The 16,916-nt window shown below is 36.3% G+C and overlaps 1 protein-coding gene across 2 annotated transcripts in view; it reads right to left on the reverse strand.

Annotated features, from left to right (window-relative positions):
• ZFP91 (ZFP91 zinc finger protein) overlaps nt 1-16,916 on the reverse strand; it is a 36,305-nt gene that overhangs the window by 10,829 nt on the left and 8,560 nt on the right. For both annotated transcript variants that reach the window (XM_011385740.1, XM_011385738.2), the window contains exon 3: nt 143-358. In XM_011385740.1, the coding sequence (XP_011384042.1) occupies nt 143-358 (216 nt within the window). The remainder of the gene's footprint in view (nt 1-142; nt 359-16,916) is intronic.

A 16,916-nucleotide genomic window follows, 5' to 3' on the forward strand; every position in this document is an offset into this window, starting at 1 on the left:
AATTGTCAAAAAGGAACCCCTTCCTAGACTACCACACCTGCCCGTCCCTGAAAGTCAAGCTGTTTTGGAAAATGTTCGGCAGTACGTGTAAAATCAACAGGCCCCTGGCTCTTAAAATAATCACACTCTACTTGCACTGTACCATAATCAAGCGGATCTGTATTTGGTTCCGACTTGCAGATGAGCTGCAACGAACCAGTCTTGGACCTAGAGCTTCGGGTGGTCTCTGTGTCGCGATGCCGAGAGACAGACGTTCTGCTGCTGCTACTGCGCCAGCCCCGGCTGGGCCTTGCTGCAGCAATGGAAACTTCCTGAGGGAGGGCAGAATCGTCTTCTTCCTCTTTCTCTTCCTTGGGATCTAGATGAAAACATATACCATTCTTGTTAAGTTTACAGTTAAGCAATAACCATCTCTGTATACCTAATATTATACATGTACTCAATGAAAAGATGGATTTTTTTTCAGGGGAAAAACCCTTAGATTTTTTAACGAAATAACAGAAAACACAAAATGGGAGAAAAATCAAATAAAACATATCCCTACTGTCATCTCTCTAAAGAAAAAACTTCATCTTGTAAAGTAGTTAATTTTATACTGCTTTATCTACGAAAAAGTGAATGGCTAAGAGGAGCATGTAAAATATATCAAAGTATATTCAATTAATGGAAATCTAACATTTAGATCTAAGACAAAAGAAACTAACGTGAGTGATCCCAGAAAGATGACTGGCTTGAAAAGAATCACAGGTCTGGATGTTCTAACCACTGACACTGTCAAGGAGTTGCTGAAGAGGGACTCCGTACCATGAACGCCTCCCCTTGACCCTCGCAGTTTCACTGAGAAATCATGGCACGAGTTTAAATTAACCTACAGGGCAAAACTCGACCAAGGCCAGCCCTGGTGCCGTTCTGTTCCAGTTGTTCTATAAGACACCGCACACAGGCACACACACCATCTGCTACTGTTACCCTGTATGTCCCCAGGCTTTTAAGGGAGAATTAGATAAGGTAGGGTCACCCTCTTCTGTGCAATAGATAACAAAAACGTTTAGAAATTGGCTTTCAAACCTAGAGTAGCTTATTACTTGTCTCTACATGAGTTAGTATATTAAAAGTTAGGCTATTTCGATGATAGAAGAGTCTTTTAATAACCTCAGAATGGTAAAGGCCTTCTTAAGAATAGCAGAAAATTTCACGTCATAGGACTGATATAGCTGACTACATAAAAATTTTCTGCATCGCGAATTCCGTTACAGGCAAAGTCTAACAGCCCAATCGAAAAATGATAACTCGGTAAACAATATGGCTTTCAAACATGCAAACAACAACAAAAAAGCTCAATCCACCCATAATAATAGAAATTTAAATGAAAATGATAGTGTGACACCATTGTTCCCCTATCATATAGGCAATAATCCAAATGCTTGACAGCACAGCACACAGGCCAGGCTGCAGGACAACAGGCGTCCAACACAGACCAGGGCACGTGCACTGCCAAAACCTCTACGGAGGACAATTTGGCAATATCTTCCAGAATTATAAATGCACACATCTCTTCATATTCATTTCTGCTACTAGGAATTTATCCTACAAAACCACAATCACTTATAAAATGACACATATAGTCATTACAGCATTGTTTTTAGTAGTAAAAGAGTAGAAAACTAAATATCAGGAGGTGACTGGTTATAAGAATTTTGATACATCTAGTCAATGGGCAACAGCATGGAAATCAAGTCCATGACACTTAATTGAGCAAAAATCCAATATTCAGGTAATACTCAAATATTATATATGTTTTATGCTTCTTATAGAAATAATAATAGTTCTGGAAAGATAATGCAAGAAATTGATAAACACTAGTCATCTTCGGGGAAGGTCCAAAAATACACCCATCAATTCCATCTTGAAGCTTTTACCCTAGGAAAACAAACTAGCACACGGTGGTTCACTGAGCATGTTTATAACAGATAAAGAATGAAAATAACCTAACCTTCCACCAACAAGGAAGTGTTGAAATAAACCATATTACCAAGATGAAATGTTACATAGAGGATCTGTAAAAAATGACATGAATTGTTGGCAAAAACATTGTTAAATGAAAAAATATATACAGACATTGTGTATGTATGTGTAAAAAGATCTGTAAAATACAGCTTCCTCCACTGTGGAACAAGGTGGTGACTAGGGTCTACTTCAGCTTTAACTATACTGTTTAAAGGTTTTATGAGAATATATTCAGGCAACAGAATAAAATTAGTTTGAAATGTAGAGACGACCAGCAGTGGGAACTTAAGAACCTGCCATAATTATTAAATCAGATGTGCATTTCTGTTCAGTTTTCCTTTCTACTCTGTTCCGTTTCCTACCCTCCCCGTGATCTACTTTAAGTATCAAAATAAAATAAGAAAGGGCTACAGTTGAAAACATCCTAAAAACGTTCTAGTCTAACTACAATCCAGTAAGTTTTACTCATCATAAAGTAACTGGAAGACCAAAGAAGATAATCTGGTCATGATCACAAAACTAGCTAAGCAGACTTAGATCTAAAAATCCTGTCTTATGACCAGTAATCAAGGACTTTTACATATAGGTCATGACTGCTTTTAAAAGAATTTCTTCAAAGGGAGTCAGTCAATACCTTCCATAAAGTATTATAACATTAAATAATGGAAGGAAAATTTATTCAAACCAACTACGCCAGTTTGGACTTTAAACACACTCTATAATCTTCCTGTACCCCATAAAGAGCTCTTCTTCTTCATAATGAAAGAACTGTGAGCCCACCCCTTCTCATACTGTGGATCGTAGCCACTAGACAAATGATAGCAACCTGATGAGAATTGCTTATCGTTAGAAATAAAGCATAATAACCTGTCTTATTGAAGACCACATCCATCCCCCAAAACTCATCTTAAAAAATTGTCAGAGTGATATCAGCAAAAATGTCCTTCAATAGCGTGTGTGTGCTCTCTCTCTCTCTCTCTCCCCTTCTCTCTCTCCTGCAGCTCTCTACCCACCCCGCCCTACCCCCGCCCCAGCTCTTCCTTCTACTTTCCTTCCCTCCTTCCCTCTCTGCCAGAATCAATTTTGTAAAAACTCTGGAAAACCTTTCAGAAAGGTTTACAGCAATCAAGTAAACACTGAATCAAGAAAAAGTTAAGCAAGACATTTAAAAAAAATCTGTCAATTTACTTGTTGAACACAACAAGCTAAAGGAAACAGAGCTTTTAGAGACCACGCAAGACAAAGAATATGGTCTTTTAAAAAAATATGCTCAAAGAGCTATAGAAAACCACTTGACAAAGAATTAAAGGAAACCAGGAGAACGGTGCTACAACAAATAGAGAAAGTCAACAGAGATAGTAACTGTAAAAAGGAACCAAATTCTGGAGCTGAAAAATATAACTAAAATGAAAATTCAGTGGAGGGTTTCACCCAACAGCAGATGTGAGAAAGGAGATGAATCAGCCAACTATAAGATGGGTTAACTGAGAGTCTCTAGTCTGGAGAACAGACAGAAAAAGGAATGAAGAAAAATAAACAGAGCCTGAGATACCTGTGGGACCAGTATGCATACCAACATACACATGAGAGTCCCAAAGGGAGCACAGAAAATGGAGCAGAAAAAATACTTGGAGAAATAAAGGCCAAAAACGTCCCCAAATTAAAAGACATGAATTTACACAAATAAGATGCTCAACGAACTCCAAAAAGGATAAACTCAGAGCTCCACGACAAGATGCATTATAATCAAACTGTCAAAAACTAAAAGAGAGAACCTTGAAAACAGCAAGGAAGTGACTTATCAGGTATAAAGGATGCTCAGTAAGAGTAACAGCCTGTTTCCCATCAGAAACCATGGAGACCAGAAAGCAGAGGGACTACCTTTAAAAATGGAGAAATTAAAACATTCCTAGATAAACAAAAGCTGTTTGTTGCTCCTGCCGTACAAGAAATGCTATAGGGAAAAGGTGAAAGGAAGCAGCAGCACAAATTAATAGTTAAAAAACAGTCATAGGGATTTAGAGCATAGCACAGGGCACAGAGTCAACATTATTGCAATGGCTGTGTGTAATGCCAGATGGGTGCTAGAGTCATTGGGGGGATAGCTTCATGGACTGTATAAATGCCTAACTTTTTTAAATGAAAAGGAAGGAAGGAAGGAAGGAAAGAAGGAAGGAAGGAAGGAAGGAAGGCAGGCAGGCAGGCAGGCTGGCTGGCTGGCAGGCTGGCTGGCTGGCTATAGAGTCTGAAAGGCTGAAATGAAAGGACTCTAGACAGTAACTCAAAGCCATACGAAGAAATGAAAACAGGTATAAAGGTAATAACGTAAGTAAATATAAAATAGTATTATTGTATTTTTGGTTTTTTAACTTTTTCTCCTACATGACTTAAAAGACAAACGTATAAAACAATAATTAAAAATCTATATTAATGGGCACACAAGACAGAAAGATAGCAAGTGCTGGTTCCTTTTTGCTTAATAGTTCATTCCTCGATTTCTCTCTTACCTCTCACATTTTAGTATAAGCAGCAAGTAGAAACCAGGCTGCACTTTCCACACTTTCTTGGAAATCTTCTCAGTATATACACAAGTTAATCACTTAGATGTTCCACTTTTCACCCAACAGGCACAATTCAGACAAGTTCTCTGCCACTGTGTAACAAGGATCACTTTTCCTCTGCTGTCCAGTAACATGTTCATCGCTTCCTTCTAAGGCTTCCCCTGGTCATCTTGAATTCCCATATTTCTGCCAGCCTTGAGGCAATCTAGGTAGCTCTTTTTTGATTAAGTGCCTCAGAATTCTCCCAGCCACTGGCCATTAACCAAAACCATTTCCACATTTTTAGGTATTCTGCTGCAGCAACACTCCACTTCTGCATTAGTTTCCTAGGGTGGCCATAAGAAATCACCACAAAGACCTGCTTGTCTGCAAAGATCCTATTTCCAAATAATGTCATAGTCGCAGGTACTCAATACCTTTTCTGGGGGAATCAATTCAATCATTGTAAATAGCTCTATTGCTATCAGACGATACAGAGCTCAAGTCAAAGACTGATATATAACAGACACTGAATACTGATAATAAGGGTCAATCAATCAAGATATAAGATACCTAATACATGACAACTGACGGGAGAAAGAGGCAGTACTGAAGGAAGTTGGATGCTTCAATACAACTTTAATGGATAGAATAACTAGTCAGAAGTTCAATTAGGAAATAGAGGACTTTAGCAAAACTACAAAAAAATTAGGCCAGACATATACACAGAAACAGCAGAATACACACACACACACACAGAAGATTCTCCAAGGTAGAACCTATGTAAGGCTACAAAACGGGTCTCCAATTTTAAAAGACTGATATCATATAAAGAATGTTCTCTGATCACAATGGAATGAAACTAAAAATTGGTATCAAAGGAAAAACTAGAAAATTCCTGAGCATGTGGAAAATAAACACCACACTCTTAAACAACCAATGGGTTAAAGAAATCACAAGGTAAATTAGAAAATACTTAAAAATGCACTAAAATAAAAATGCAACATACCATAACTTATGGGATGCAGTGAAAGCATTGCTTAGAGGAAAATTTATATACATAAATGCCTACATTAAATAGAAAAAAAAGCACATTTCTAATCAATAACCTAATTTATACCTTAAAAAAAAGGGGTTGGGGGGAATAAAAGCAGCAAACCAAACCCAAAGCTACAACAAAGGAAACAAAGGTAGAACAGAGATAAATAAGAAAACAGAAAACCAATAGAGAAAAATCAATGGAATCAAAAGCCGGTTCTTTGAAAAGATCAATGCAATTGACAAACCTTTAACTAGACTAAGGGAAAAAAAGAGAAGACTCCAATTAATAACACTTTAAATAAAAGTGAGGACATTATCACTAACTACAGAAATAAAAAACATTGATTATAAGAGAAAACAATGAAAAACTGTATGCCAACAAGTTAAATAAACTACATAAAATAAACAAATTCCCAGACACATACATACTAACTCCAGAAAGAGAAAATCTGTACATACTTATAACAAGTGAAGATGCTGACTTATTGATCAAAAACCTCCCAATGGAAAAAAAGTCCAGGAGCAGATGGTTTCACTGGTGAATTCCACTAAATATTTAAAGAAAGAATCAACATTAATCCTTTTCGAGCTGAATCCAGCAGCAAATTAAGACTATGCAGCATGTTAACACACTATGAACAAGTGGGATGCATCCCAGGATTTTGAGGGTTGTACAACATACAAAAATCAACTCATGAATATAACATATGTGAACAGATTGAAGAAAAAAAGTCCACACGATCGTCTCAATTGATGCGGTAAAAGCATTTGACAAAATTACAAATTTTCATGGTAAGAATACACAACAAACTAGGAACAGAATGGACCTTCCTCAACCTGACAGGGCATTTAACAAAACCCTAGAGCTAATATACTCAGTGGCAAAAGACTGAAAGCTCTCTCCCTAGGATCAGGAAGAAGACAAGGATGGCCTCTTTCTCCATTTCTATTTAAGACTGTCCTGGAAGTTTTAGCCAGAACAATTAAGCAAGGGGAAAAAAGGCACCCAAATTGCAAAGAAGTAAAACTATCTCTATTTGAAAATGATCTTATTTCTAAAGGAAATTCTAAAGAATCCACAAAAACACTATTAAAGGAAACACAAATTTAGCAAAGCTGTATAATACAAACTCAACAAAAATTAGTTGTTTTTCCATATACTGGTGATGCGCGATCCAAAAAAGGAAGAAAAGGATTGCATTTACAATTAAACAGAATAAAATACTTAAATATTGCTAAAATGGTAGGTTGAATATAATCTCTACCAAAATCCCAGATTCCTTTTCAGCAGAAATTGACAACTTAATCCTAAAATTCATATGAAAATGCAAGGGACCCAGATTAGAAAGAAACCACCTTGAAAAAGAAGAACAAAGTTGGAGGACTCACTTTGTTCTTCTCAAACTCAAAACTCACGTCAAAACTACAGTAACTAATTATTAGTACTACAGTGTGGTACTGACAGAAGGACAGACATATAGACCAATGGAACTGAACTGAGCATCCAGATATAAACCCATGTATCTATGGTCAAATAATTTTCAACAAGGCTGCTAAGACCATAAATGGGGAAAGAATAGTCTTTTCAATAAATCGTTCTGAGACAACTGGATATCCACATGCAAAGAATGAAGTTGGACCCTTACTTTGTATCATACACAAAAAATAACTCAAAATGGAGCAAAGACCTACATTTAAGAGCTAACACTAAAAAACTCTTAGAAGTGAAGAAAACCTACAGAATGGGGGAAAATATCTGCAGGTCACATATCCAATAAGAGTCTAATATCAAGAATATATTAAAAACTCTCAATTCAACAACAAAAAGTCAAACCATACAATTAAAAAATGGGCAAAGGACTTAAAATACACATCTCTCTAAAAGTACACAATGGCCAAAAGTACACAAAGATGCTCAATATACGTCATTATTAAAATGCAAATCAAAACCACAATGAGATCACCACTTCAAACTCACTAAAATGGCTACATAATAATTTAAAAAAGTAATAACAAGAGTTGGAGGAGGTGGAGAAATTGGAATTTCTGTACATTGCTGGTGGGAATGTAAAATGGTAGTCACTGAGGAAAACAGCAGTTCCTCAAAAACACAGACATAGAATTACCAGACTCAGCAATTCTTCTCCTAGGTATATACTCCCCAAATTGGCAACAAGTATCCAAACAAATACTTGTAATGTTCACAGCAATACAACTCACAACAGCCAATATGTGGAAACTCAAATGTCCATCAACTACTGGATAAACAAAATGTAGCATTATCCAGATACTGGAGTATTATTCATAAAAAGAAATGAAGTACTAATACATGCTACAAATATTGAAATTATGCTAAACAACAGAAGCAAGACTTGAAAGTTATATATTGTATTGATTCCATTTATATAAAATATTCAGAACAGTTAAGTTTAATATTTTAAGGTAATTAAAGTAAAAGCAGATTAATGTTTTGTTAGAGGCTGGGGAGAGGGGCAAACAGGGAATGATTGCTTTTAATCAGTTAAGGGGTCTAACTTGTTTAGGATGAAAATGTCTGGAAGCAGGCAGAAGTAAGGGATGCACGACATTGTAAATGTATTAAATGTCACTGAATTTTAAGCTTTTAATTTTTGTTCATTAATTTCACATCCCCCTCTATATATGTATGCGTATGTATGTATATGAAAAAAAATACTGTCAGGCTTCCTGAGACATTAACTACAAAAGGGTAATTCACACATTAGCATAAGCAATCCTGATCAGATAGAAAAGAACAAATTTTTTGTGTGGCACTTGAAAGGCAATTTCTAGCTGTTTCTCACAAAAGCAATTGATCGGAGGAGACTCTTGATATGTAAGAACAGAGGAAAGCCACAGCAGCCTAGGTGAACACCAGGAAGGTCACTGCCTGAGCACCATGCAGACACAGCGAGTACAACCATATCTTTGAAAGAGGAAGAAGGGACAAAGAAAGAGTGGTTGATAGTGTGAACTGAGATGCGAAGGTACTAGTGCTACTGGCAGGAATGTTTCTCCTAATTTTTCTAGGTAGCAAAAGGTGAAATGTAGGATTTATCTCAACCCTACAGCAACAGATAATTCTTTCAAAACCACCTAACTCACCAAATTCCGAGAGCCACCTGAGCATAAAATACTTCAAGATAGAAGGGTCATCCTAACATGACCTGGCCCTCTTTCAGGGTACCCCATTTTTCTATCTCGAGCTTAGACAAATTAAATGACTTGTTCAGGATTACAAAGCTAATATTGACCGTTGGATGAAACAGGAAGTGGCTGGTTGATAGGCTGGGAAAAAGCTAGAGTAAAGGTCTTCTCATTTCTTTAAATACTTACATTTCCTCTGAGAAACTAATAAACCTTAAACACTGGTTAAGCGCTTGGCAGTACAGTGGATTTTTCATCTTTTAAAATTTAGTCCTCATAACCATCATGTTATTGTCTTTATAGATGAGGAAAACAAGTAGTAACTGACGTTCCCCAGACTCACGTATTAAGTTGTAGAGCTAGCATTTGAACCCAGGTCTAAGTCCAGAGTCTATATTCTTCCTCTGTACCATGCCTAACCACATAAAAGGGAATAAGGAAAGCACAAGTCCGAGGGCTTCCTGCAGATTGGACTCATTACCACCTAGCCTTAGGTTCAAGAGCCAAGAGAGGGCCCCATTTATGTAATACAGTGACCTAAAAGACTACAAGAATGCTTCCATAAGTGAAAGTCTAAAATTGCATGTAGTATTTTGCTTCAAAACAGAGAACTGGAGGATTTTTTTTAATGATTAAAAGACAGTAAAAAAGCTGAGCGCGCTTCAAACTTCAATTAAGAAATTAAATGATTTGTACATTTCAATCTGTTTACTCATTTTTAAATCAACAAGACTGTGTGTATATGTGTTAATATTTAGATTTTCCTTTCTCGTTCTAATCATTTCCTTCACTGTTCACTACATCTGTTTTTATTTAATTTCCAGCAGACACCACCCACTGGAGCCTTGAGAGAGAGGAAGGATGAGAGATATGAACATTTACAAAATTTCTACAGATAAAAATTAGAATCACAACTCAGTGTCACTTATTTTCAAAGTATAGGCGTTAGGTGAATAAATTCTCTCTCTTCAAAACATTAAAAGACAGCTTAGACAAAAGTTTGAGAAAGTAAAAGGATGCTTTCTCTTTGAAACTGCAGCTCTGAAAACCAGTGTTCATTAACTTAATGGTCTCTATAGCTAACAATTAGCTCAAAATTTAACATTTCAGTTTGAATAAAGCAAGGTGAACTCCAAAGAATGAGTGGGCACTACTAGCTAGGTGATAGAGAGGAGGGGAAATAAGGTGGAAGAGTGCATGTAAATGTCATGAGATGGAAAATGGAGTAAGACCAGTATGACTGGAGCAGAGAGAACACGACAAAAACTGTCATCATTTATGTCACTGAGGCCGCCAGAAAATTCGTAATAAAAAAGGTAGCCACAGAAACCAGGGCAAGAGTTTAAGTAGGAAGGCATGATCAGATTTCCCATTTTAATGTTCATTCTGGTTGCAGGCGAGAGAATGACTTAGGTGGGTAGATTCAAGGAGACCAGCTAAGTCTACTGCAACAGACGAGGCAACGAATAATAGCTTGATAAAGAATAGCACTGTACATGCAAAGAACTGGAAATATGCAAAATACCTGAAACAGACCAGACAGAACTAAAGAATGATTTAGTAAAAAATAGAAAGGTGCCATGGACTTAGTTTCTAGATTTATGACCTCAACAATTAGATGGATGGTGGTAGCATTCACAGAAAAAGATCAGGTGTTTTGATCAGGTGTTTTTCTGTTGCTTTGTTTTGAGACAGAGAGAATATGTATTCCATTTTGGACATGTCTGAGATGTCTGTTGAATAAAACATCTGTGCATACACAGGCCTTCCTATTGGCATTTTAATACTTTAAAAATAAAAAAAAGTTAGGGAACACCTGAAACAAAGAAAATCTTTAATGAGAGGCTAAATAAACAAATGAGAAAAACAACTTGAGAGAAATGCGCAATTCAGGGAACAGAAGAAATGTGTACACATATGCATATATCCTAGAATGGAAGGTAAGTATATCATTAGATAAAGAACAGTACACCATTTAACAAAGTTCACTCGGGAAAAAAAAAAAAAGCTCTTGGAAATTTAAATAATAGCAAAAATTAAAACGTTGAAAAGGTGTGAAGTTAAGCTGAGAAAATCTCTAAGGAAGAAAAACAGAAAGGGTTAAGAAATGGGATAAAAGAGAAACTTAAAGGCTGAAGAAAGCAAAAGTGACATAGTTAACATAGAATATAAAATCTGCCACAAATTAGGGACATGAGGTGTGATAGTTAATTTTGAGTCGAGCTGGCTAGGCTATGGTATCCAGCTGTTTAATCAAACACCAGTCTAGGTGTTGCTGTGAATATATTTTTTAGATGTGATTAATATTTGTTAAGTAGACTGAGTAAATTATCCTCCAATACATAGATGGGTCCAAAAGCAGAGTTCATGGAACAGAAATTTGTCCTCAAGAAAGCAACACAGAAACCCCAAGTTCCCAGTACTGTGGATTTTAGACTCAAGACAGCAACACCTCTTACCTGAATTTCCAATCTGGTTTGCCCTGTGGATTTTGAACTTGACGAGCTCCACAATCATATGAGCTAATTCCTTAAAATAAATCCCTATATAAACGTATCCCATTGGATTGATTTCTTTGAGGAACCCTGACTTATGCAGACTCTGCTACTGATAGTGATTCCAGAGGAAGAGAATCTTAAGGATGAGTTTTCTGAATTGGTTCCAGGGTTTCTGAAATTGGCTCTCTAATCTGATTTGATTTAAAGGCACCAAAGACTCTAACGTGAGCACCAGAAATCCATGGCATGACGTGGCAACAGAAATAAGCAAGATATCACCAGTGGATACCCCTAATCGAATACTTCTAAAAGACCAAGTTCTGGTGATCATGTATTTGATACCTTAGAACATTTCAAATAAGTATGAGATTGGCTGGTTGCTCTTAAATTGCACTGGATAAAGTGGGGAAAGATAAGGATGTGCTCAGGTATTCAAATTCCCAGCTCAAGCACCACATAAATAATCTGAAACGTTTTATACCTTCCCTGAAAGAAACCCTTATCCTCTGTAGCTGCAGAGCAGAGACTGATGAAACTAAACCCAGAGTCTCACACCAAGGTCAATCTGAGTGCCTAAATCGGCTAGAGGCAGAGACCAACAGAGTCCCTGAAATGGCCACACTCCCCAGGGTGATCAGCTAGCTACCTGGTGGCAGATAGCCACTACACCAGACCACTTCCATAACAGAAATGGCAGTGTTTTGTTCTTACTGGAATAGACACTTACTCTGGATATGGATTTGCCTCCCTTGCACACAATGCATCTGCCAAAACTACCATTCATGGACTTGCAGAACACCTTATCCAGTAATGGTATTTTACATGGCATTTCTTCCGATCAAGGAACTCAGTTCATAGCAAATGAAATGTAGCAATGGGCCTGTGCTCATGGAATTCACTAGTTTTACTGTGTTTCATACCATCCTGAAGCAGTTGGCTTGATAGAATAGTGGAATGGCAATAGCAAACATTGGTAAGGTGGTGAAGAGACAGAAACCATCATCTGCTGATGATGGGAACACAAGTGTCATAGCCACTAAGGAAAAACATATGTCAGTTTCTTAAAGTTAAACATATATTTACCATACAATCCAGCAATCCCATTCCTAAAAAATCCCATACTCGAAAGAAATAAAAACATTTGTTCACTTAAAGACCTGCCAATGACTATTCAAAACATTATTATTCATAGTACCAAAAAGTAGATCAGGTAATGAATAATAAATCAAATGGTGTATTTCCATACACAGGAATAAAAATATCGATACATGCTGCAACGTGGATTAATCTCAAAAATATTAGGCTAAGTAAAAACAGAGGCACAGAAACAAAAAACACATATTGTATGTACAAATCTATTTATAAAATGTCCAGAAAAGGCAAATCTACATACAGAATTGTATACTTGAACTAGGAGAATTTTGTCATATAAATTGTGACTCATAAAGTTCTAATAAAACACGCACTGCAGCACTATTCGTAAAGGCCAATAACTAAAAGTTACCCAAATGCCCATCAACAGTAAAATGGATAAACTGTGATATAGTCCCACAATGGAACAACATACAATGTAAGTAAACAATCTATAACAAATGCAACATAGAGGAAATGTCACACAACGGTGAGCAAAGGAACTCTGTATGAAAGGGTACATACTGTATTATTTCATTTGCACAAAATTTAAAAACTAGCAGAACTAATTTTGTGTTGTTCAAAGTCAAAATGTTTACACTTGGAAGTGGTCATGTTCTGTTTCTTGAGCTGGTGATGGTTAAATGACTGGGCTTGCCATGTGAACATTCGAGAAGCTGTACATTTATGATTAAGTGCACTTTTCTATATTTATACCTTAAGAGTTTTTTAAGTCACCTGTAATCCCAGAAAAAATACTCAGAACTATCAACTGTCCTTCAATCACGTTTGGTTAAATTAATGTAATATACATATGTAGTAGCCATGCCCACAAATATCTATTTAACTCTTCCTTTACTTAAAGCAATCCCACTCCTAGAAATATAGTGGGATTCCCAAATAGTTTAAGCTAATGGTTTTCCAAATTTGTATACGCCGAAGAGTCCCCAAGACCTTTTCAAGTTTTCAAGCTCAACTCCACACATACACACACACACACACGCACACGCACACACGCACGCGCACACACACACACACACACACACACAGAGCTAGGATTTTGAGTTGGATTACATTACATTTATAGATCAACATGGGAGAAACGACATTTTTTCTCTTTTTAAAGTACAGTTGATATACAACCTTATATTAGTACTACTAGTTTCAGGTGTACAATATAGTGATTCGACATTTTTATACCTTACGATGTGCTCACTCCACTAATTCTAGTAATCATGTCACCACGTAAACTTATCACAATATTGACTATACTCTCCTTCCCCTTTTCATCCATCCCTCCATCCCCCATCCCCTCTAGCAACCATCCCTTCCATCCCTTTGGTCTTGTTTCTGTAAGTCTGTTTTGTTTGTTTAGATTCCACATGTAAGTAAAATCACATGGTACTTGTCTTTCTCTGCCTTATTTCACTTAGCATAATACCCTCTAGATCCATACATGTTGTTGACAATGGCAAGATTTCATTTTCATTGCTGAGCAATAGTCCATTATATACATATATATCTTCTTTATCCATTTATTAGTAGACACCTAGGCTGCTTTCATATCTTGGCTATTATGAACATAGATAGGGTGCATACATATCTTTTCTAATTAGTGTTTTCATTTTCTTTGGATTAATACTCGGAATGGGAATTGCTGGATCTTACGGTATTATCTATTTTGAGGGATCTCCATTTTTCACAGGGGCTGAACCAATTTGCAGTACCATCAATAGTGCACAAGGGCTGCCTTTTCTCCACATCCTTGCCAACACGTATTTGTAGACTTTTTGATAATGGCCATTCTGACCTGTGTGAGGTAGTATCTCATCATGATTTTGATTTGCATTTCCCTGATTAGTGATGTTGGGCATCTTTTCATGTCTGTTGGCTATCCATATGTCTTCTTTGAATAAATGTCTTTTCATGCCCTCTGCTCATTTTTCAACTGTATTACTTGTTACTGAGTTGTATGAGTTTCTTATATTTTGGGGGTATTGGCCCCTTAGCAGATATAGCATTTGCAAATATATTCTCCCATTCAGTAGGTTTGTCTTGTTGGTTTCCTTTGCTGTGTAAAAAGCTTTTTGGTTTGATGTAGTCCCATTTGTTTATTTTTGCTTTTATTTCCCTTGCTTGAGGGAACGTATCCAGAAAGATATTACTCAGACTGTCAGTTTATCTTCTATGTTTTATTCTATGAGTATTATGGTTTCAGGCCTTAAAGTTTTTAACCCATTTTGAATTTATTTTTGTATGTGGTATAAGAGAATGGTCGTTTCATTCTTTTTCATGCATCTGTTCAGTTTCCTCAATACTACTTCTACTTGACAATACCAAGTCTTCAAATCCACGAACAAAGTACATGGATTTGTTTGCTTAGGTCTTTAATTTCACTCAGCAATGTTTTATACTTTTCAGTGTATAAGTCTTTCACATATTTGTCAGATTCATCCCTAAGTAGTTCATATATTTTGATACTATTTAATGGTATTATTTTTAATTTAGTAATTTCAATTTTTTGTTGCTAATATAGAAATATAATTGATTTTACATTGATCTTATATCATGTGGTAGGGGGTTCAAGATGCCTTGTAGCCTTTGCCTTCAGCCTTTGGAACACTGTCCTGAGACCTTCATGACATGAAAACCTCTGGATTGAAAGACCACTGAGGAAAGGAAACAGCCCAACTGGAAAAATAACAGATCACTGTATTTTAAACCACTACATTTTCAGATGGTTTGTTATACAGCAAAAGATAACTGATACAAGAGTTTAAGGGGAGTCACAGTAAAAGAAAACAGTTTAGAAATTCTCAGAGAAGCAAAATTACAAACAGAAACACTAAGAAGTTAGGATACAAGTTAGATGTTGAACTAGGATCAAAACAGCAAGCCAGTTTAATGAGGTAAGTAGACATAAGACTAAACCACAGGTACCTCTAAGGTAATTAACTGCACTGAAGCTTAAAGGGTCTTTGCCTGGACGCAGTTAGATCAATCTGGCTAGTTTTAATTCAGAAAAGCGTGAAACTTCTTGGACTTAAAAGGTCAGGGAGAATTAAATCAGAGCTAATTCCTTTTTGTCAGAGGTTCTGGTCCACTCAGGATCATCTCAGTGTGAGGATAATGTTCTGCCCTGAAGTAGAGATGGCTGTCTCTTAGGGGTTTTGGATTCTTATCAGCTGAATATAGGTTTTCCCATTCAGGACCTTATGTTTCTTCTGCTTCAATTTTCTTCTACCAGGGCATTCTGCTGCAACTCTCAAGTGGTTCTGGTAGGGAAAGGGATTTCAATATAAAATAATTACTATACATAACAGAATAAACTTATAACTGACAGAGACGGTTCTTATATCGTAATCAGCAAAATGTTATAAAGTTTTTGCATGTAAGAGACAGACTCATTTACCTGATTCATAAAATGTCCCATAACTGAAATTAGCTGATAATGAAGGCTTTCTAAGCCTGTCACAATCAACATACATCATAAATGATATATGTCTGTACTTCTGGATGTCTGAACTAGAAACATGATTAAAAGAAAGGAAGAGATCATTCTCACACTGAGAGAAATAATATGGTTCCTGCAACCTTAAGGAAAGAGAATAAAATGCTTATCTAATGTACTGTCAGCCATCTGAGACATAAGCATTATTATAATATTCAGAAACCTGAGTTTCTGAAATCTGATCAGACTACTCGGTGTATTTCTATAATTAGCTCTACTTTATTTTTCATAAATAATTAGTAAAATCCATATTGAAATGTTAGCCAATCTCAGCAGAATTAAGAGAAGTCAGGGAAAGCAAGTTTTTCGAAAAAACTTATATTTAAGTCAACTTTAGAAGAGTTATCATTTAATTTGTGAAGGAGAATTTCACCTAAAACCGACAACATACCTAAGGACTAAGACTGAAATTATATGTGCCTCTTTTTTAACCTAGTGATTTTCCTTCCAGAGCTCTCTTCTACTCAAAACCTATAGCATTTTATTTTAACAAGGGAATCCAGGTTATCAGCAAAGATTCAACATCTTTCAAGGAAGTTGTGAAAACAGTGTCCTAAATAACTTCTCACATCATTCTTTGCCCGGAAACTCAAATGGCAAAAATGAAAAAGTTAGACTTTTCTCATTGTAGTGCGGAAAAAAAAGTGGGAATGCCTGTTCTACATATTTAAGAATAAGATAAATACAGCTGACCCTTGACAATGCAGGCGTCAGGGGTGCTAAACCCCTGCGTACTCAAAACTCAAAACTCCACATAGAACTTTTGACTCCCTCAAAACTTTATTATAGACGACTGTTGACCAAAGACTTAATGATAACACAAACAGTCCATTAACACATATTTGCATGTTATATGTATTATAAATTGTATTCTTACAAAAAGCTAAAGGAAATGATTTTAAGAAAATCATAAGGAAAAGAAAATATATTTAGAGTACTGCACTTATTGAAAAAAATCCACTTATAAGTGGACCTGCACAGTTCAAACCCAGGTTGCTCAAGGGCGAACTGTATTGTTTAAGA

Source organism: Pteropus vampyrus, unplaced genomic scaffold (genome assembly GCF_000151845.1).
Source record: "Pteropus vampyrus isolate Shadow unplaced genomic scaffold, Pvam_2.0 Scaffold771, whole genome shotgun sequence".
Classification (NCBI taxonomy): Eukaryota; Metazoa; Chordata; class Mammalia; order Chiroptera; family Pteropodidae; genus Pteropus; species Pteropus vampyrus.